Raw genomic sequence first — 22,882 nt, forward strand, 5'->3', positions numbered from 1 at the left:
GATCATTTTGGGCTCATTTCGCCTCATTTTCGGGTATTTTTGGGCCGTTTTCACCCGTTTTAGGGTCTTTTGGACTTGTTTTTTTTTCCGGAGTGGGCGTGTCTTTATTGAGGGGGGCGTGTCTTTATTGAGGGGGCGTGTCTTTCTGGGGGTGGGCGTGGCCTCAGGCGAAGTACCCCCAGAGGAAGGCGGCCACGCCCATCAGGATCAGGGCGTTGACGTCGACCACGCGGCCCCACAGGGGGTCCTCGGGAGGGGGCGTGGCCACGGCCTCGGCCACGCCCCCTCCGCCCGTCGCCGGCTCCGCCCCCTGCGCCGCAGGCTCCGCCTCCACGTCTGGAAATTTTTGGGGGGGGGAAGGGGGAAAGGGGGAGGGGTCAGGAGGCCAAAATTGGGAGACGCCCCAAAAATTGGGAGCCCCGAAATTGGGACCCCCCAAAAATTGGGACCCCAAAAATTGAGACCTCAAAATTGGGACACCCCAAATTGGGACCCACCCCCCAAAATTGGGAGCCCAAAAATTGGGATCCACCCCAAAAATTGGGATCCCCCAAAAATTGGGACCCCCCCCAAACCTGAGATCCCCAAATTGGGACCCACCCAAAAATGGGGAACCCCCCCCTAACTAGGACCCCAAATTGGACCACCCCAAATCTGAGACCCCCAAATTGGGACCCCCCGACCCTTGAGACCCCCAAATTGGGACCCCCAAGGTCACCTGGACCCCCCAAACCTCCAAATTTGGGACCCCCGAGGTCACCTGGACCCCCCAAACCCCCGAATTCGGACCCCTGGACCCCTGAGACCCCCCAAAATTTGGGGGTCCCCCTCACCCTGCAGTTGGACCCCCCAGAACCCCCAAATTTGGGACCCCCGAGGTCACCTGGACCCCTCAAATCCCCAAATTTGGGTCACCTGGACCCCTGAGACCCCCAAATTTCGACCCCTGGACCCCCGAGACCCCCCAAAATTTGGGGTTCCCCTCTCCCTCTGGAGCTGGGCCCCCCCAAAACCCCAAATTTGAGACCCCCCCGACCCCTTAAACCCCCAAATTTGGGACCCCCCGACCCCCCAAACCCCCAAAATTTGGGTCACCTGGACCCCTGAGACCCCCAAAATCGGACCCCTGGACCCCCGAGACCCCCCAAATTTGGGGTCCCCCCTCACCCTGGACTTGGACCCCCCCCAGAACCCCCAAATTTGGGACCCCCCGACCCCCCAAACCCCCAAATTTGGGGTCACCTGGACCCCCAAACCCCCCAAATTTGGATCCCTCAACCCCTGAGACCCCCCAAAATTTGGGGTCCCCCCTCCCCCTGGAGCTGGACCCCCCAGAACCCCCAAATTTGGGAACCACGAGGTCACCTGGACCCCTCAAACCCCCAAATTCGGACCCCTGGACCCCTGAGACCCCCCAAAATTTGGGGTCCCCCCCTCACCCTGCAGTTGGACCCCCCAGAACCCCCAAATTTGAGAACCACGAGGTCACCTGGACCCCCCAAACCCCAAATTTGGGTCACCTGACCCCTGAGCCCCCCCCAAATTTGGGGGTCCCCCCTCCCCCTGGAGCTGGACCCCCCCAAAACCCCAAATTTGGGACCCCCCGACCCCTTAAACCCCCAAATTGGGTCACCTGGACCCCCAAACCTCCCAAATTTGGGTCACCTGGACCCCCAAACCCCCCAAATTTGTACCCCTGGACCCCTGAGACCCCCCAAATTTGGGGTCCCCCCTCACCCTGCAGTTGGACCCCCCAGAACCCCCAAATTTGGGACCCCCCGACCCCCCAAACCCCCAAATTGGGTCACCTGGACCCCCAAACCCCCCAAATTTGGACCCCTGGACCCCCAAAGCCCCCAAATTTCGACCCCTGGACCCCTGAGACCCCCCAAATTTGGGGTCCCCCCTCACCCTGCAGTTGGACCCCCCCGTTTTTGGGGGCGTCCAGGTCGATCCGGGGCTCCCGACTGTGCCGGAGGCTGAAAACCAACCGGTGCAGCTGCAAAAGACCCCCCAAAATCACCGGGGACCCCCCGAAAATCACCGGGGACCCCCAAAAATGAGCTGGGACCCCCCAAAATCATCGGGGACCCCCCAAAAATCATCGGGGACCCCCCAAAAATCACCGGGGACCCCCCAAAAATCGTCTGGGGGGGTCAAAAGTCGTCTGGGACCCCCCAAAAATCACCGGGGACCCCGTAAAAATCGTCTGGGACCCCCCAAAAATCGTCTGGGACCCCCCGAAAATCACCTGGGGAGGGTCAAAATACACCTGGGGGGGCCCAAAAAAATCACCTGGGGGGGCCCAAAAATGAACTGGGAGGGTCAAAAAATCATCTGGGACCCCCCAAAAATCACCTGGGACCCCCCAAAAATCACCGGAGACCCCCCAAAATCACCTGGGACCCCCCAAAAATCAGCTGGGACCCACCAAAAATCACCGGGGACCCCCCGAAAATGAGCTGGGACCCCCCGAAAATCGTCTGGGGGGTCAAAAATGAGCTGGGCCCCCCCAAAAATTATCTGGGAGGGTCAAAAAATCATCTGAGACCCCCCCAAAATGAACTGGGACCCCCCGAAAATCGTCTGGGGAGGTCAAAAAATCATCTGGGACCCCCCAAAAATGAGCTGGGACCCCCCGAAAATCGTCTGGGGGGGTCAAAAATGAGTTGGGACCCCCCAAAAATTATCTGGGAGGGTCAAAAAATCACCTGGGACCCCCCAAAAATGAGATGGGACCCCCCGAAAATCACCTGGGGGGGGCTCAAAATACAGCTGGGACCCCCCAATCCCCCTCAAATCCCCCCCAAATCCCCCTCAAATCCCCCTCAAATCCCCCCCAAACTCCCCCAAATCCCCCCGAATTCCCCCCAAATCCCCCAAATTTTTTTTGGGGGGTCACTCACGTGTTTTTTGGGGATGGGGGGGTGGCAGAGGGAGACCCCCAGGGTGACCCCGGCGGTGGCGAGGAAGAGGAGGGCGGCGAAGTGCCCACCCAAGGACCCCCCAAACCCCCTCAAATCCCCCCAAATCTCCCCCAAATCCCTCCCAAACCCCCCAAACCCTCCCAACTCCCCCCAATTCCCCCAAGCCCCCCCAAATCCCCCCCAAATCCCCCTCAAATCCCCCCAAATCCCCCCCAAATCCCCCCCAAAATCCCCCAAATCTTCCCCAAATCCTCCCCAAATCCCCACCAACCCCCCCCAAATCCCCCTCAAATCCCCCCCAAATCCCCTTAAATCCCCCCCAGATCCCCCCCCAAACTCCCCCAAACCCCCTCAAACCCCCTCAAATCCCCCCCAAACCCCCTCAAATCCCCCCCAAATCCCCCCCAAACCCCCTCAAATCCCCCCAAACTCCCCCAAATCCCCTCCCAATTTTTTTTGGGGTCACTCACGTGTTTTTTGGGGATGGGGGGGTGGCAGAGGGACCCCCCAAACCCCCCCAAATCCTCCCCAAACCCCCCCAAATCCCCCCCAAACCCCCTCAAATCCCCCCCAAATCCCTCCCAAACCCCCTCAAATCCCCCCAAATCCCCCCCAAATCCCCCCCAAAATCCCCCAAATCCTCCCCAAATCCCCCCCAAACCCCCCCAAATCCCCCCCAAATCCCACCCAATTTTTTTGGGGGGGTCACTCACGTGTTTTTTGGGGATGGGGGGTTGGCAGAGTGACCCCCCAAACTCCCCCAAACCCCCCTCAAATCCCCCCCAAACCCCCCAACCTTCCCCCCAAAACCCCCTCCAGGATCCTTTAACCCCCCCAAATCCCCCCCAAACCCCCCCAAATCCCCCCCAAACCCCCTCAAATCCCCCTCCAATCCCCCCAAATCCCCCTCAAATCCCCCCAAATCCCCCCCAAACCCCCCCAAAATCCCCCAAATCCTCCCCAAATCCCCCCCAAACCCCCCCAAACCCCCTTAAATCCCCCCCAAACCCACCCAAATCCCCCCCAATTTTTTGGGGGGGCCACTCCCATATTTTTTGGGGCCACTCACGTGTTTTTTGGGGATGGGGGGGTGGCAGAGGGAGACCCCCAGGGTGACCCCGGCGGTGGCGAGGAAGAGGAGGGCGGCGAAGTGCAGGTAGTGGAGGCCGCAGAGGGCGCGGGGGCAGCGGCCGGGGGGGCCGCAGGACCCCCCCCCCAAATCCCCCAGGGCGAACTCGGGGATCAACCGGGACAGGCCCAGGCACAGACCCCCCAGCAGGCCCCAAAAAGCGCCCTGGGGGGGGGGAAAAGGGGGAAAAAAGGGAGAATCAGCCCCAAAATGGGCAAAAATTGCACCAAAATACCCAAAAATGAGCAAAATTGACCTAAAATGGCCCCAAAATCGCCCAAAATGGCCCCAAATCAGCCCCAAATTGGCCCCAAATCGCCTCGAAATGGAACAAAATTGCACTGAAATGGAAGAAAATTGCCCCAAAATGAGCCCAAAATGCCCCAAAAATGAGCAAAACTGCCCTAAAATTGCCCCAAAATGGCCCCAAAATAATTGTTCCGAAATGGTGAAAAATTGCCCCAAAATGGAAAAAAATTGACCCGAAATGAACAAAATTGCACTGAAATGGAACAAAATTGCCCCAAAATGGGCCCAAAATGCCCCAAAAATGAGCAAAATTGACTTAAAATTGCCCCAAAATGGAACAAAATTGCACTGAAATGGGACAAAATTGCACCAAAATGGGAAAAATTACCCTGAAATGGAACAAAATTGCCCCAAAATGAGCCCAAAATACCCCAAAATGAGAAAAATTGACCCAAAATCGCCCCAAAATGGCACAAAATTGCCCCAAAATGGAACGAAATCGCCTCGAAATGGAGCGAAATTGCACCAAAATGACTCAAAATTGCCCCGAAATGGAAGAAAATTCCCCCAAAATGGGCCCAAAATGCCCCAAAAATGAGCAAAACTGACCTAAAATTGCCCCAAAATAATTGCCCCAAAATGGTGAAAAATTGCCCCGAAATGGAACGAAATTGCCCCAAAAATGGGACAAAATGGTCCCAAAATGGGGCAAAATTGCCCCGAAATGGCCCCAAATTCCCCCCAAAATGGGACAAAGTTGCCTCAAAATGGAACAAAATCGCCCCAAAATGGCCCCAAAATAATTGCTCCAAAATGGCGAAAAATTGCCCCAAAACGGCCCCAAAATTTGAGGAGAAACGGTGAAAAAAATGAGGAGAAACGGGCAAAAATTGCACCAAAATACCCAAAAATGAGCAAAATCGACCTAAAATGGCCCAAAATTGCCCCAAAATGGCCCCAAATCGACTCAAAATGGAATGAAATTGTACCGAATTTGGACAAAATCACCCCAAAATGAGCCTGAAATACCCCCAAAATTTGCAAAATTGGTCTAAAATCGCCCCAAAATGACCCCAAAATAATGGCTCCGAAATGGTGAAAAATTGCCCCAAAATGGAAAAAAATTGACCCGAAATGAACAAAATTGCACTGAAATGGAACAAAATTGCCCCAAAATGGGCCCAAAATGCCCCAAAAATGAGCAAAATTGACTTAAAATTGCCCCAAAATGGAACAAAATTGCACTGAAATGGGACAAAATTGCACCAAAATGGGAAAAAATTACCCTGAAATGGAACAAAATTGCCCCAAAATGAGCCCAAAATACCCCAAAATGAGAAAAATTGACCCAAAATCGCCCCAAAATGGCACAAAATTGCCCCAAAATGGAACGAAATCGCCTCGAAATGGAGCGAAATTGCACCAAAATGACTCAAAATTGCCCCGAAAGGGAAGAAAATTCCCCCAAAATGGGCCCAAAATACCCCAAAAATGAGCAAAACTGACCTAAAGTTGCCCCAAAAGAATTGCCCCAAAATGGTGAAAAATTGCCCCGAAATGGAACGAAATTGCCCCAAAAATGGGACAAAATGGTCCCAAAATGGGGCAAAATTGCCCTGAAATGGCCCCAAATTCCCCCAAAATGGGACAAAGTTGCCTCAAAATGGAACAAAATCGCCCCAAAATGGCCCCAAAATAATTGCTCCAAAATGGCGAAAAATTGCCCCAAAACGGCCCCAAAATTTGAGGAGAAACGGTGAAAAAAATGAGGAGAAACGGGCAAAAATTGCACCAAAATACCCAAAAATGAGCAAAATCGACCTAAAATGGCCCAAAATTGCCCCAAAATGGCCCCAAATCGACTCAAAATGGAATGAAATTGTACCGAATTTGGACAAAATCACCCCAAAATGAGCCTGAAATACCCCCAAAATTTGCAAAATTGGTCTAAAATCGCCCCAAAATGACCCCAAAATAATGGCTCCGAAATGGTGAAAAATTGCCCCAAAATGGAAAAAAATTGACCCGAAATGAACAAAATTGCACTGAAATGGAACAAAATTGCCCCAAAATGGGCCCAAAATGCCCCAAAAATGAGCAAAATTGACTTAAAATTGCCCCAAAATGGAACAAAATTGCACTGAAATGGGACAAAATTGCACCAAAATGGGACAAAATTACCCTGAAATGGAACAAAATTGCCCCAAAATGAGCCCAAAATACCCCAAAATGAGAAAAAATGACCCAAAATCGCCCCAAAATGGAACAAAATTGCACCAAAATGACCTTAAAGTGTCCAGAAATGGCCCCAAAACGACCCCAAATTGGCCCCAAATTCCCCCAAAATTGCATCAAAACGGAACAAAATTGCCCCAAAATGGAACAAAATTGCCCCAAAATGGAACAAAATTGCCCCAAAATGGAACAAAATTGCACCAAAATGGCCCCAAAAGAATTGCCCCAAAATGGTGAAAAATTGCCCCGAAATGGAACGAAATTGCCCCAAAAATGGGACAAAATGGTCCCAAAATGGGGCAAAATTGCCCCGAAATGGCCCCAAATTCCCCCCAAAATGGGACAAAGTTGCCTCAAAATGGAACAAATTTCACCAAAATGGCCCCAAAATGGGCCCAAAATACCCCAAAAATGAGCAAAACTGACCTAAAATTGCCCCAAAAGAATTGCCCCAAAATGGTGAAAAATTGCCCCAAAATGGGACAAAATTGCCCCGAAATGGCCCAAATGACCCTGAAATGGCCCTATTAGCACCTATTAATCACTTATTAGAGTTATTAATCGCCTATTAGGGCCTATTAATGACTATTAGCGCCTATTAATGGCCTATTAGAAACTATTAATCATTTATTAGAAGTTATTAATCATCTATTAGAGCCTATTACTGTCTACTAGCGCCTATTAATCACCTATTAGAAGCTATTAATCACCCATTAGAAGCTATTAATTGCCTATTAGAGCCTAATAATGTCTATTAACCCTTATTGATCGCCTATTAGAAGCTATTAATCACCTATTAGAGGCGATTAATCGCCCATTAGAAGCTATTAATCGCCTATTAGAAGCCATTAATCACTAATTAGTGCCTATTAATCACCTACTAGCACCTATTAGAAGCTATTATAACCTATTAAAAGCTATTAATCGCCTATTAGAAGCTATTAATCGCCTTTTAGCGCCTAATAATGTCTATTAGCCTCTATTGATCGCCTATTAGAAGCTATTAATCACCTATTAAAAGCTAATTATCGCCTATTAGAAGCTATTAATCTCCTATTAGTAGCTATTAATCGCCTCTTAGAAATCATTAATCACTAATTAGCGCCTATTAGAAGCTATTATAACCTATTAGAAGCTATTAATCACCTATTTGAAGCTATTAATCACCAATTAGAAGCTATTATAACATTATAGAAGCTATTAATCACCTATTAGAAGCCATTAATCGCCTATTAGAGCCTATTAATGACTACTAGTGCCTATTAATGGTTATTAGCGCCTATTAATCACCAATTAGCACCTATTAATCACCAATTAGAAGCTATTAATCCCCTATTAACGCCTATTAATCCCCTATTAGAAGCTATTAATCCCCTATTAGGAGCTATTAATCGCCCATTAGAAGCCATTAATCGCCAATTAGGGGCCGCTAACGACTCACGGGCTCGTTGACGCGGGGCACGAAGACGGCGAGGAAGAAGACGGCGGCGACGGGCGGGGCCAGGTAGCTGGAGATGGCCTGGATGTAGTCGAAGAGCTTCCCCCCCCGGGCCGCCTCCACCACGGGCAGCCAGGCCAGGCTCAGCCCCACCATGGCCACGATCCACACCCTGCGATTAATTAATTTTGGGGGGTTAATTAGGGGGGGGGTTGAGAGCCCCTGGAATTTAGGGCGCGGGAAAGGAGCGAAAATTGGGGCGAAAACGGGAGGAAATGACCCCAAAAATGGGCTCGAAAGGGGTGGAAAGGGGGGAAAGTGGCCCCAAAATGGCGCCGTGGGGCGCTCGAGGTCACCTGGACCCCCCAGACCCACAAATTGGGGACCCCAAATACCTGAGACCCCCAAATTTGGGACCAAAAACACCTGAGACCCTCAAATTTGGGACCACCTGACACCTGAGACCCCCAAATTGGGGACCCCCAAATACCTGAGACCCCCAAATTTGGGTCCTTGAAGGTCACCTGGACATCTGAGACCCCCAAATTAGGGTCACCTGGACCACCCAGACCCACAAATTGGGGTCACCTGGACACCTGAGACCCCCAAATTTGGGACTCCAAACACCTGAGACCCCCAAATTTTGGATTCCCAAATACCTGAGACCCCCAAATTGGGACCACCTGACACCTGAGACCCCCAAATTTGGGTCCTTGAAGGTCCCCTGGACACCTGAGACCCCCAAATTGGGGACCCCAAGTACCTGAGACCCCCCAGACCCCAAATTGGGAACCCCAAACACCTGAGACCCCCAAATTTGGCTCCCTCGAGGTCACCTGGACCCCCCAGACCCCCAAATTTGGGGCCTTGAAGGTCACTTGGACCCCCCAGACACCCAAATTTGAGTCTCCAAGTACCTGAGACCCCCAAATTGGGGTCTCTCAAGGTCACCTGGACCCCCCAGACCCCTGAATTAGGGTCACCTGGATACCTGAGACCCCCAAATTTGGGTCCTTGAAGGTCCCCTGGACCTCCCAAACCCCCAAATTTGGGTCCCTCGAGGTCACCTGGACCCCCCAAATGCCCAAATTGGGGACCCCAAACGACTGAGACCCCCAAATTTGGGTCCTTGAAGGTCACCTGGACCCCCCAGACCCCCAAATTGGGGACCCCAAACACCTGAGACCCCCAAATTGGGCCCCCCAAGTACCTGAGACCCCCAAATTTGGGTCCTTGAAGGTCACTTGGACCCCCCAGACCCCCAAATTTGGGTCCTTGAAGGTCACCTGGACACCTGAGACCCCCAAATTTGGACCCCAAATACCTGAGACCCCCAAATTTGGGACCCCCAAATACCTGAGACCACCAAATTTGGGTCCTTGAAGGTCACCAGGACCCCCCAGACCCCCAAATTTGGGTCCTTGAAGGTCACCTGGACCCCCCAGACCCCCAAATTGGGTCTCTCAAGGTCACCTGGACCCCCCAAATCCCCAAATTTGGGTCACTCAAGGTCGCCTGGACACCTGAGACCCCCAAATTTGGGTCCTTGAAGGTCCCCTGGACCCCCAAGACCCTGAAATTTGGGTCACCTGGACCCCTGGGCCCCCCAAATTTGGGGCCCTCACCTGCCCACGATGAGCAGGTGCCGCGGGCTCGCCCGGGGCCGGAGCCGTTTGTAGACGTCGAAGGTGAAAAGGGCCCCGGCGCTGGCGAAGATCGAGGCCAACGACGACATCAGGGCGGCCAAAACCACGGCCAACATCAGCCCCCGCAGCCCTGGGGGGGAGAGGGGTGAAAAAAGGGGGGGCTCGGGGAGGGAAGGACCCCCCATGGACCCCCTAAGTGCCAAAAAAATGGAGTTAATAGCGAAAAAATAGGATTAATAGCCCCAAAAATAGAGTTAATAGACACAAAAATAGGGCTAATAGCCCCAAAAATAGGGTTAATAGACACAAAATAGGGTTAATAGACACAAAATAGGGTTAATAGACACAAAAATAGGATTAATGGCCCCAAAATAGGGTTAATAGCCCCAAAAATAGGGTTAATAGACACAAAATAGGGTTAATAGCCCCAAAAATAGGGTTAATAGACACAAAATAGGGTTAATAGACACAAAATAGGGTTAATAGACACAAAAATAGGATTAATGGCCCCAAAATAGGGTTAATAGCCCCAAAAATAGGGTTAATAGACACAAAATAGGGTTAATAGCCCCAAAAATAGGGTTAATAGACACAAAATAGGGTTAATAGACACAAAAATAGGGTTAATAGCCCCAAAATAGGGTTAATAGCCCCAAAAATAGGATTAATATCCCCCAAAATAGGATTGATAGCCCCAAATAGTATTAATAGCCCCAAAAATAAGATTAATCTTACCAAAAATAAGATTAATAGCCCCAAAACAGGGTTAATAGCCCCAAGATGGGGTTAATAGCCCCAAGATGGGATTAATAGCCCTAAAATTAGGATTAACAGCCCCCAAATAGGATCTATAGCCCCAAAAATAAGATTAATAGCCCCCAAAATAGGATCTATAGCCCCGAATAGGATCAGTAGCCCCAAAAATGGGATTAATAGCCCCAAAAATAGGATCAATAGCCCCAAAATGGGGTTAATAGCCCCAAAATAGGGTTAATAGCCCCAAAATGGGGTTAATAGCCCCAAAAATGGGATAAATAGCCTCAAAATTAGGGTTTAAACCCCCAAAAATAGGATTAGCAGCCCAAAAAATAGGGTTAATAGGACCCAGAATTGGATTAATAGCCCCAAAAATAGGGTTAATAGCCCCCAAATAGAATTAATAGCCCTAAAAATAGGATTAATACCCCAAAAATGGGATTAATAGCCCCAAAAATAGGATTAATAACCCCAGATAGGATTAATAGCCCCAAAAATGGGATGAATAGCTCCAAAATTAGGATTTAAACCCCCAAAAATAGGATTAACAGGCCAAAAAATAAGGTTATTAGCCCCCAAAATAGGATTAATAACCCCTAATAATTATTAATAATGTCCTAATAAGCACTAATGACGGTCTAATAACGTACCTGGGGGCAGCAGGCTGAGCACCAGCCGGGGATAGGCCACGTTGGAGCAGCCGACGGGGGAGCCGCAGGCCCGGGCGCAGCCCTGGGGGTCGGCACAGCCCACGACCTCTGGGGGGGGAGGGGGAGGGAGGGTCAGACCCCCCACGTGGCGCCGGAAGGGGGGATTTGGGGTGGGGAGGGGGAGGAGGGGTCGTTTTTCAAGATGGCCGCCGGATTGGGCGCGGCGACGATCCAAGATGGCCGCTGGGGTGGGTGTTAAATGGTGATTATTCAAGATGGCCGCCCTACAGAGGAGGTGACAATCCAAGATGGCCGCCCAGTGGAGGATTCAAGATGGCCGCCTAATGTGGCCTCCCAATAGAATATTCAAGATGGCCGCCCAAGGTGGTTGACCGAATGAATATCCAAGATGGTCGCCCAAGACCATATTCAAGATGGTTGCCCAAGATGGCCGCCCAATCTCATATCCAAGATGGTCACCAGAGATGGCTACTCTATAGACCATCCAAGATGGCCGCCCAATATGGCTACCCTAGTTAATATCCAAGATGGCCGCCCAGTATGGTCATCCAATAGAATATTCAAGATGGCTGCCCAATATGGCCGCCCTCATGAATATCCAAGATGGCCACCCAATATGGCCGTCCTAGTGAATATTCAAGATGGTCGCCCAATAGCATATTCAAGATGGCTGCCCAAGATGGCCACCCAATCTCATATCCAAGATGGCCACCCAATATGGCGATCCAATAGAATATTCAAGATGGCTGCCCAATATGGCCACCCAATAGCATATCCAAGATGCCCGCCCAATATGGCTGTCCTAGTGCATATTCAAGATGGCCACCCAATAGCATATTCAAGATGGTTGCCCAAGATGGCCGCCCAACATCATATCCAAGATGGCCGCCCAATATGGTCATCCAATAGAATATTCAAGATGGCTGCCCAATATGGCCGCCCTCGTGAATAGCCAAGATGACCGCCCAATATGGTCATCCTAGTCAATATCCAAGATGGCCGCCCAATATGGCCATCCTAGAGAATATTCAAGATGGCCACCCAATCTCATATCCAAGATGGCCGCCCAAGATGGTCATCCAATACAATGTTCAAGATGGCTGCCCAATATGGCCGCCCAATAGCATATCCAAGATGGCCACCCAATATGGCCGTCCTAGTGAATATTCAAGATGGCCGCCCAATAGGATATTCAAAATGGCTGCCCAATATGGCCGCCCAAGATGGCTGCCCTAAAGACCATCCAAGATGGCCGCCCAACATGGCTGCCCTAGTGAATATTCAAAATGGTTGCCCAATATGGCTGCCCTCGTGAATATCCAAGATGGCCGTCCAAGATGGCCGCCCACTATCTTGAATAATAACGTGGGCGACCATCTTGGATGATCAGGAGGGTGGCCATCTTGGGAGGCCCTCTTGGATAGCTTCTAGAGCAGCCATCTTGGGAGGCCATCTTGGATGGCCATTAGGGCAGCCATATTGGGAGGCCATCTTGGATTATATCCTGGGCAGCCATATTGGGAGGCCATCTTGGATAGTACCTAGAGCAGCCATATTGGGCGGCCATCTTGGATAGTCACGAGGGCAGCCATATTGGGAGGCCATCTTGGATAGTACCTAGGGCAGCCATCTTGGGACGCCATCTTGGATAGCATCTAGAGCGGCCATCTTGGGAGGCCATCTTGGATTATATCCTGGGCAGCCATATTGGGAGGCCATCTTGGATAGTACCTAGAGCAGCCATATTGGGAGGCCATCTTGGATGGTCATTAGGGCAACCATATTGGGAGGCCATCTTGGATGGTCATTAGGGCAGCCATATTGGGTGGTCATCTTGGATAGCATCTAGGGCAGCCATCTTGGGAGACCATCTTGGATTATATCCTGGGCAGCCATATTGGGAGGCCATCTTGGATAGTACCTGGGGCGGCCATCTTGGGAGGCCATCTTGGATAGTACCTAGGGCAGCCATCTTGGGAGACCATCTTGGATAGTACCTAGGGCAGCCATCTTGGGAGGCCATCTTGGATAGCATCTAGGGCAGCCATCTTGGGAGGCCATCTTGGATAGTCATCATGGCGACCATACTGGGTAGCCATCTTGGCTAGTCTTGTTAGCGGCCACTTTGAGTGGCCATCTTGAAAAATCCCATCGCATTATCCCCTCGCTTGGGCGGCCAATTTGGGCGGCCATCTTGAATGGCCACATGACCTTATCCCAAGGCCACATAGGGCGGCCATTTTGACCGGGCGGCCATATTGGCAGCTCACGTCACTCGACAACCATCTTGGCGGCCATCTTGGTGGCCATCTTGAATGGCCACGTGACTTCATCGCAAGGCCACATGGGCCGCCATTTGGACCGGGCGGCCATATTGGCAGCTGACGTCACTCGGCGGCCATCTTGGCGGCCATCTTGGTGGGAGGGGCCGCGAGGGGCGGGGCTGACCTGGGAAGAGGACGCGGGCGGCCATTCCGGGCAGGACCATGAGGAACATGGGCAGCACTTTGAGGTACCCGCAGACGACGCAGCCGGCCCGGACGTGGGTCAGGGAGCGGCCGGCGAGGCAGCGCTGCACGATCACCTGTGGGGGGCGCCCCAGTTCTCCCAGTGCCTCCCAGTCCCCCCCCAGTCCCTCCCAGTCCCCTCCCAGTCCCTCCCAATCCCTCCCAGTCCCTCCCACTCCCCTCCCAATCCCCTCCCAGTCCCCTCCCAGTCCCTCCCAGTCCCTCCCAGTCCCCTCCCAGTCCCTCCCACTCCCTCCCAGTCCCTCCCACTCCCCTCCCAGTCCCTCCCAGTCCCTCCCAGTCCCCTCCCAGTCCCTCCCACTCCCCTCCAATCCCTCCCAATCCCCTCCCAATCCCCCCCAGTCCCTCCCAGTCCCTCCCAGTGCCCCCCCCGGTCCCCCCCTCACCTGGTCGGTGCACCAGTACCAGGCGGAGATGACTCCCAGCCCCAGCACGAGGCCGGGCCAGGGCAGGTCGCCCGTACTGGGGTGGCGGAGGAGGTGGAAGGCATCGGGGCGGGGCCTCCCGCAGGGCCCCGTCACGTTGGGGGGCGTGGCCAGGGGGTAGCGCTCCAGCAGCCCCTCGTAGCCCCCCACGGCGCCCAGCGCTGCCGGGGGGGGCGGGGACGGGCCGGTCAGGACCGGTACGGACCGGTATGGACCAGTACAGACCAGTATAGATCGTTATGGACCAGTATGGATCAATACAGATCAGTATGGACCGGTATGGACCAGTATGGATCAATATGGACCAGTATGGAGCAATATGGACCAGTACGGACTGGTATGGACCAGTACAGACCAGTATAGATCAATATGGACCAGTATGGATCAATACGGATTGGTATGGACCAGTATAGATCAATATGGGCCAGTATAGATCAATATGGGCCAGTATAGATCAATACGGATCGGTATGGACCGGTATGGACCAGTATAGATTGATATGGACCAGTATGGACCGGTATGGACTAGTTTGGATCAATATGGACCAGTATAGATCAATATGGGCCAGTATAGATCGATATGGACCAGTAAGGACCGGTATGGACCGGTATAGATCAATACGGATCAGTATGGATCAATATAGACCAGTAAGGACCGGTATGGACCAGTATAGATCGGTATGGATCAGTAAGGACCAGTCTGGACCAATATGGACCAGTATGGACCAGTATAGATCAATATGGACCAGTATAGATTGATATGGACCAATATAGATCAATATGGACCAGTAAGGACCAGTATGGACCAGTATAGGTCAATATAGACCAGTATGGATCAATACGGATCAGTATTGACCAGTATAGACCAGTATAGGTCGATATGGACCAGTATAGATTGATATGGATCAGTATGGACCAGTAAGGACCAGTATGGACCAGTATGGATTAATATGGACCTGTATCGATCAATACAGATCAATATAGACCAGTATAGACCAGTAAAAACCAGTATAGACCAGTATGGACCAGTAAGGACCAGTATGGACCAATCTTCCTCCCAATCCCCTCCCAGTCCTTCCCAGTCCCTCCCAATCCCCTCAAATCCCCTCCCAGTCCCTCCCAGTCCCTCCCAGTCCCTCCCAATCCCCTCCCAGTCCCTCCCAGTCCCTCCCAGTCCCTCCCAGTCCCTCCCAATCCCCTCCCAGTCCCCCCCCAGTCCCTCCCAATCCCCTCAAATCCCCTCCCAGTCCCTCCCAGTCCCCTCCCAGTCCCTCCCAGTCCCTCCCAATCCCCTCCCAGCCCCTCCCAGTCCCTCCCAGTCCCTCCCAATCCCCTCCCAGTCCCTCCCAGTGCCCTCCCCGTCCCTCCCAGTCCCTCCCAATCCCCTCCCAGTCCCTCCCAGTCCCTCCCAGTCCCCCCCAATCCCCTCCCAGTCCCTCCCAGTCCCTCCCAGTCCCTCCCAGTCCCTCCCAGTCCCACCGTATCCCGCCAGCACCGAGGCCCCCACGACGATGATGAGGGTCTGCACCAGGTCCGCGAACATCAGCGCCGCCAGGCCCCCTGCAGGCCACGCCCCTTTCTGTCAGGCCACGCCCCCTCCCTCAGACCACGCCCCCTCTTAGTGTCTGACCACGCCCCCTCCCTCACAGGCCACGCCCCCATCGTGTTTGGCCACGCCCCCATTGGAGGCATCGCTCATGTCCCCCCCTTTGGCCACGCCTCCTTTGGCCACACCCCATTTAGCCACGCCCCTTAAACAGGCAAGTTTAGCCACGCCCCCTCACGGGCCACGCCCTTTGGTGACCACGCCCCTTGCCCAATTAATCACCCCGCCCAAAGCCACACCCACTTTGGCCCCGCCCCTTCTCCCCCTCCCAAGCTTTAACAATGACTCCTCCCATCCAAGCCACGCCCCCCCGGACCACGCCCTCCTCGTTTGACCACGCCCACTCCCTCTTAAACCACGCCCACCGCCTCCCTTAGACCCCTCCCATTTTGGCCCCGCCCCTTTCCACCACACCCTTTTTAAAACCACGCCCCTTCCGACCACACCCTTTTCTACGACCCCGCCCCTCCGCGTGACCACGCCCCCTTCCCTTTGACCACGCCCCCTCCTTTCCAAACCACGCCCTCCTCAGACCCCTCCCGCTTTAGCCCCGCCCTTTTTGACCCCGCCTCTTCCCCCACACCCCCTTTTGGACCACGCCCCTTCAACCCCACCCTCTTTGACCACGCCCCCATGTAGCCACGCCCACTATTTTGGCCACGCCCCCTCCCCTCCCTCCCACTCTCTCCTTTCCCCCCTCTCTCCCCCTCCCACCCCCAATTTGACCCCTCCCTCCCCCGCCACGCCCCCCTCCGGCCCCTCCCCCTCCTGCCACGCCCTCCTAGGCCCCTCCCCCTTGAGGCCACGCCCACCTGTGACGGTGTAGACGGCGGTGACGCCCAGCAGGGCCCCCACGGAGGCGTAGAGGTCCCACCCCAGGGCCTCGCGGATGAAAATGGCCCCCGAGTACATGTCCACCTACGGGGGGGGACCCCCGGGATCTATAGGGACCCCCCCAAAATCCAGAGGGACCCCCAGGATCTATAGGGACCCCCCCGAGCCCATGGGGACCCCCCAGAGTCCATGGGGACCTCGTAGGGACCCCCAGAATCCATAGGGACCCCCCCGAGTCCATGGGGACCCCATAGGGACCCCCAAATTACATGGGGACCCCCAGAATCTATAGGGACCCAATAGGGACCCCCAAATTCCATGGGGACCCCCAGGATCTATAGGGACCCCAGAGGGACCCCCGGGATCTATAGGGACCCTCCAGAATCCATAGGGACCCAATAAGGACCCCCAGCGTCCATGGGGACTCTCAAAATCTATAGGGACCCCTATAGGGACCTTCGGAATCCATGGGGACCCCCAGAATCCATGGGGACCCCCATAGAGACCCCCAGAATCCATAGGGACCCCCAGAGTCCATGGGGACCCCATAGGAACCCCCGAAATCTATAGGGACCCCTCAGAATCTATAGGGACCCCATAGGGACCCCCGGGATCTATATGGAACCCATGGGGACCCCCAGAATCTATAGGGACCCCCCAGATCCCATGGGGACCCCTAGAATCCATGGGGACCCCCATAGGGACCCCCCAGAATCCATAGGGACCCCCAGAGTCCGTGGGGACCCCACAGGGACCCCCGGGATCTATAGGGACCCCCCCGAGCCCATGGAGACCCCCAGAGTCTATAGGGACCCCTTAGGGACCCCCACAATCCATAGGGGACCCCAGAGTCTGTAGGGACCCCATAGGGACCCCCCAGATTCTATAGGGACCCCCCCGAGCCCATGGGGACCCCCCGAATCCATAGGGACCCCCAGAGTCTATAGGGACCCCCCAGTCCCTCCCAGTCCCTCCCAGTCCCTCCCAGTCCCTCCCAGTCCTTCCCAGTGCTCCCAGTCCCTCCCAGTCCCTCCCAGTCCATCCCAGTCCCTCCCAGTCCCTCCCAGTCCTTCCCAGTCCTTCCCAGTGCTCCCAGTACATCCCAGTCCCCTCCCAGTCCCTCCCAGTCCCTCCCAGTCCCTCCCAGTCCTTCCCAGTGCTCCCAGTACATCCCAGTCCCCTCCCAGTCCCTCCCAGTCCTTCCCAGTGCTCCCAGTACATCCCAGTCCCCTCCCAGTCCCTCCCAGTCCCTCCCAGTCCCTCCCAGTCCCTCCCAGTGCTCCCAGTACCGAGATCTTGGTGGACACGTAGAGCCCCAGCGAGAGCAGGGCCAGGTAGAGCTGGATCCGACCCCCCCCGAACCTCTTCCCCAGGTATTCCGGCATCGTCGACACCTGCACGGACCAGTACGGACCAGTATAAACCAGTATGGACCAGTATGGACCAGTATGGACCAGTATGGACCAGTATGGACCAGTATGGACCAGTATAGAACAGTATGGACCAGTATGGACCAGTATAGACCAGTATGGACCAGTATGGACCAGTATAAACCAGTATGGACCAGTATAAACCAGTATGGATCAGTATGGACCAGTATGGACCAGTATGGACCAGTATGGACCAGTATAGACCAGTATGGACCAGTATGGGCTAGTTTAGACCAGTATGAACAAGTACGGACCAGTATAGAACAGTACGGACCAGTACAGAACAGTATGGACCAGTATAGACCAATACGAACCAGTACGGACCAGTATGGACCAGTATGGACCAGTACGGACCAGTATAGAACAGTATGGACCAGTATAGACCAGTATGGACCAGTACAGACCAGTACGGACCTGTATGGACCAGTATGGACCAGTAGAGGCCATTATGGACCAGTACAGACCAGTATGGATCAGTATAGACCAGTTTACACCAGCATGGACCAGTATGGACCAGTATAGACCAGTATGGGTGAGTATGGACCAGTATGCACCAGTATGGACCAGTAAGGACCAGTATGGACCAGTATGGACCAGTAAGGACCAGTATAGACCAGTATGGACCAATATGGACCAGTAAGGACCAGTATAGACCAGTATGGACCAGTATAGACCAGTAAGGACCAGTGTAGACCAGTATGGACCAGTAAGGACCAGTAAGGACCAGTATGAACTAGCATGGGCCAGTATGGACCAGTAAGAACCAGTATGGCCTGGTTTCGGCCAGTATAGACAAGGGACCAGTATAAACCAGTCCCTCCCAGTCCCCCCCAGTCCCTCCCAGTCCCTCCCAGTCCCTCCCAGTCCCTCCCAGTCCCCTCCCAGTCCGTCCCAGTCCCCTCCCAGTCCCTCCCAGTCCCTCCCAATCCCCTCCCAGTCCCTCCCAGTCCCTCCCAATCCCCTCCCAGTCCCTCCCAGTCCCCTCCCAGTCCCTCCCAGTCCCTCCCAGTATAACCCAATCCCCTCCCAATCCTCTCCCAGTCCCTCCCAGTCCCTCCCAGTCCCTCCCAGTCCCTCCCAGTTGCCCCACTCACCCCGGCCTTCAGGTAAATGGGGACGAAGACCCAGCCCAGCAGCAGCACGATGAACATCCCCTGGGGGGGCCACACGGGGGTCTTATATCGCGATATAACCCCCGGGGGTCAATCGGGGGGGTCTTATATCGCGATATGACCCCCAGGGGTCAATGGGGGTGTTCGAGGGGGGGGTGTTATATCGCGATATGACCACTAGGGGGCTCTCAAGGGTTTATGGGGGGGGGCTTATATCGCGATATAACCCCTTGGGGTTGATGGGAGGGGGTCTTATATTGCGATATAACCCCCCAGGGGTCAATCAGGGGGTTCACGGGGGGTGTTATATCGCGATATGACCCCCAGGGGCCAATGGGGAGGGGTCTTATATCGCGACATGACCACTAGGGGGCTCTCAGGGGTTTATAGAGGGGCTGTTCTATCGCGATATAACCCCCAGGGATCGATAGAGGGGGTGTTCTATCGCGATATGACCCCCCAGGAGTCGATAGAGGGGGGTCTTATATCACGATATAACCCCTGGGGATGGATGGAGGGTGTGTCATATCGCGATATGACCCCCCCCATGTCACAACAAGGGGACGTTATATCGCGATATAACCCCCGGGGGGTTGATGGGAAGGGTCTTATATCGCGATATGACCCCCCCCCCATGTCACTACAGGGGGACATTCTATCGCGATACGACCCCCGGGGATGGATGGAGGGGCTGTTCTATCGCGATATGACCCCCGGGAATCCACAGGGGAGGGTCTTATATCGCGATATAACCCCCCCCATATCGCAGCAGGGGGACATTATATCGCGATATGACCCCCAGGGATGGATGGGGGGTGTGTTCTATCGCGATATGACCCCCGGGGATGGATGGGGGGGTGTGTTCTATCGCGATATGACCCCCGGGGATGGATGGGGGGGGCTGTTCTATCGCGATATAACCCCTGGGGATCCACAGGGGAGGGTCTTATATCGCGATATAACCCCCCCATATCGCAGCAGGGGGACATTATATCGCGATATGACCCCCAGGGATGGATGGGGGGTGTGTTCTATCGCGATATGACCCCCGGGGATGGATGGGGGGTGTGTTCTATCGCGATATGACCCCCGGGGATGGATGGGGGGGCTGTTCTATCGCGATATAACCCCTGGGGATCCACAGGGGAGGGTCTTATATCGCGATATAACCCCCCCCATATCGCAGCAGGGGGGACATTATATCGCGATATGACCCCCAGGGATGGATGGGGGGTGTGTTCTATCGCGATATGACCCCCAGGGATGGATGGGGGGTGTGTTCTATCGCGATATGACCCCCGGGGATGGATGGGGGGTGTGTTCTATCGCGATATGACCCCCGGGGATGGATGGGGGGGCTGTTCTATCGCGATATAACCCCCAGGGATGGGTGGTGCGTGTTCTATCGCGATATGACCCCCAGGGGATCGATAGGGGGGCTGTTCTATCGCGATATGACCCCCGGGGGATCGATAGGGGGGCTGTTCTATCGCGATATGACCCCCGGGGGATCGATAGGGGGGCTGTTCTATCGCGATATGACCCCCGGGGGATCGATAGGGGGGGCTGTTCTATCGCGATATGACCCCCAGGGATGGATGGGGGGGGTCTTATATCGCGATATAACCCCCGGGGATCCATAGGGGAGGGTCTTATATCACGATATAACCCCCCATATCACACCAGGGGGACATTCTATCGCGATATGACCCCCAGGGGATCGATGGGGGGGTGTTCTATCGCGATATGACCCCCGGGGATGGATGGGGGGGGCTGTTCTATCGCGATATGACCCCCGGGGATGGATGGGGGGGCTGTTCTATCGCGATATGACCCCCGGGGATGGATGGGGGGGCTGTTCTATCGCGATATGTCCCCCCCCCGTGTCGCGACAGGTTTCTCTCTCACGCTCCACTCGAAGCCGCCCACGGCGATGCCCCCGGCCGCGGCCCGTCCCCGCCAGCCCCACGAAGTGCCCCGAGCCGATGTTGGAGGCGAAGAGAGACGCCCCCACCCTGCAACAGAGGACCCCCCGGTGACCCCCGGGTGACCCCGTGACCCCTCAGTGACCCCCAAGTGACCCCGTGATGCCCCGACCCCACTGTGACCCACACGTGACCCCATGACCCCTGTGTGACCCCCATGACCTCCACTGATGCCATGACCCCCACTGACCCCCCCCCGTGACCCCCCGGTGACCCCCAAGTGACCCCATTGTGACCTCATGACCCCCCAGTGACCTGGTGACCCCCCCAGTGACCCCCAGTGACCTTCCGTGACCCCATGACCCCCCACTGACCCCATGACACCCCTGACCCCCCCAGTGACACACAAGTGACCCCCCGGTGACCCCCAGGTGACCCCCAAGTGACCCCGTGATGCCCTGACCCCAATGTGACCCACAGGTGACCCCGACATGACCCCATGACCCCCTGTGATCCCCAGTGACCCCCATGACCCCCAGTGACCCCCATGACCCCCACTGACCCCCACTGACCCCCAGGTGACCCCCATGACCCCCACTGACCCCCCCATGACCCCCCAGTGACCCCATGACCCTCACTGACCCCTGTGAGACCCTGTGACCCCCAAGTGACCCCATAACCCCCCAGTGACCCCGAGACCCCCACTGACCCCCCAGTGACCCCCATGATCCCACTGTGACCCTCGGGTGACCCCATGACCCCCCGGGTGACCCCCAGGTGACCCCCAGTGACCCCTCAGTGACCTGGTAACACCCTGGTGACCCCCAGTGACCTCATGTGACCCCCAGTGACCCCTCAGTGACCTGATGACCCCCCAGTGACCCCTGCACCCCCCCATGACCCCACTGACCCCCCCAGTGACCCCCTGTGACCCCCTGACCCCTCAGTGACCTGGTGCCCCCCCCATGACCTGGTGACCCCCCATCACCCCCCAGTGACCCCTCAGTGACCCCCTGGTGACCCCATGACCCCTCGGTGACCCCCCGTGACCCCTCAGTGACCCCTAAATGACTCACGGGCCCCCAGGCCATGCTCCGCCCCGCCAGGAAATACCCGCTGAGGGTGCGGCCGCCGCGCCGGCGCAGGGTCTGGGGGGACCAGTATGGACCAGTATGGACCAGTATGGGTCAGTACGGACCAGTATAAACCAGTATGGACCAGTATAAACCAGTACGGACCAGTATGGAGCAGTATGGACCAGTAAGGACCAGTATGGAGCAGTATGGACCAGTATGGAATGGCATGGACCAGCATAAACCAGTATGGACCAGTATGGACCAGTATGGGCCAGTATGGACCAGTATGGGACAGTATGGAGCAGTATGGACCAGTATAAACCAGTATGGACCAGTATGGACCAGTATGGATCAGTACAGACCAGTATGGACCAGTATGGATCAGTACGGACCAGTACAGACCAGTATGGACCAGTACAGACCAGTATGGAGTAGTATAAACCACTATGGACCAGTACAGACCAGTATGGACCAGTATGACCAGTATGGACCAGTATGAACCAGTATAGGCCAGTATAGACCAGTATGGACCAGTATGGATCAGTATAAACCAGTATGGACCAGTATGGACCAGTATGGAGCAGTTTAAACCAGTATGGACCAGTACAGACCAGTATAAACCAGTACAGACCAGTATAGACCGGTATGGACCAGTAAGGACCAGTATGGCCAGTATAAACCAGTATGGACCAGTATGACCACTATGGACCAGTATAAACCAGTATGGACCAGTACAGACCAGTATAGACCAGTATGGACCAGTATAGACCGGTATGGACCAGAATGGACCAGTATGGACCAGTGTGGCCAGTATAAACCAGTACAGACCAGTACAGACCACCAGTGCTCCCAGTCTGACCCCCCTCCCCCCTCCCAGTGCTCCCAGTGACTCATTA

General features: G+C 54.7%; 1 protein-coding gene and 2 long non-coding RNA genes across 3 annotated transcripts; 2 read left to right on the top strand and 1 right to left on the bottom strand.

Moving 5' to 3' along the window:
- Window positions 1-103: 103 nt before the first annotated feature.
- LOC127465362 (sodium/glucose cotransporter 2-like) lies at window positions 104-20,959 on the bottom strand. Its single transcript, XM_051775826.1, has 13 exons — window positions 20,894-20,959; window positions 18,968-19,027; window positions 17,733-17,837; window positions 16,422-16,527; window positions 15,483-15,563; window positions 13,966-14,165; window positions 13,500-13,635; window positions 11,031-11,138; window positions 9,604-9,754; window positions 7,982-8,150; window positions 3,997-4,221; window positions 1,912-1,999; window positions 104-336 (listed from the first exon to the last, which is right to left on the bottom strand). Exons 2-13 carry the CDS (start codon window positions 19,022-19,024, stop codon window positions 164-166), a joined length of 1,599 nt encoding a protein of 532 aa, XP_051631786.1. The 5' UTR covers window positions 19,025-19,027; window positions 20,894-20,959; the 3' UTR covers window positions 104-163.
- LOC127465364 (uncharacterized) lies at window positions 8,157-8,917 on the top strand. The gene is made up of 3 exons (XR_007902157.1): window positions 8,157-8,329; window positions 8,810-8,851; window positions 8,893-8,917. It is a non-coding gene; the product is annotated as an uncharacterized LOC127465364 (long non-coding RNA).
- On the top strand, window positions 9,778-10,986 carry LOC127465363 (uncharacterized). The gene is made up of 3 exons (XR_007902156.1): window positions 9,778-9,939; window positions 10,062-10,184; window positions 10,613-10,986. It is a non-coding gene; the product is annotated as an uncharacterized LOC127465363 (long non-coding RNA).
- Window positions 20,960-22,882: the final 1,923 nt, after the last annotated feature.

Source organism: Manacus candei, unplaced genomic scaffold (assembly GCF_025592945.1).
Source record: "Manacus candei isolate 608988 ecotype Guabito, Panama unplaced genomic scaffold, ASM2559294v1 h1tg000372l, whole genome shotgun sequence".
NCBI lineage: Eukaryota > Metazoa > Chordata > Aves > Passeriformes > Pipridae > Manacus > Manacus candei.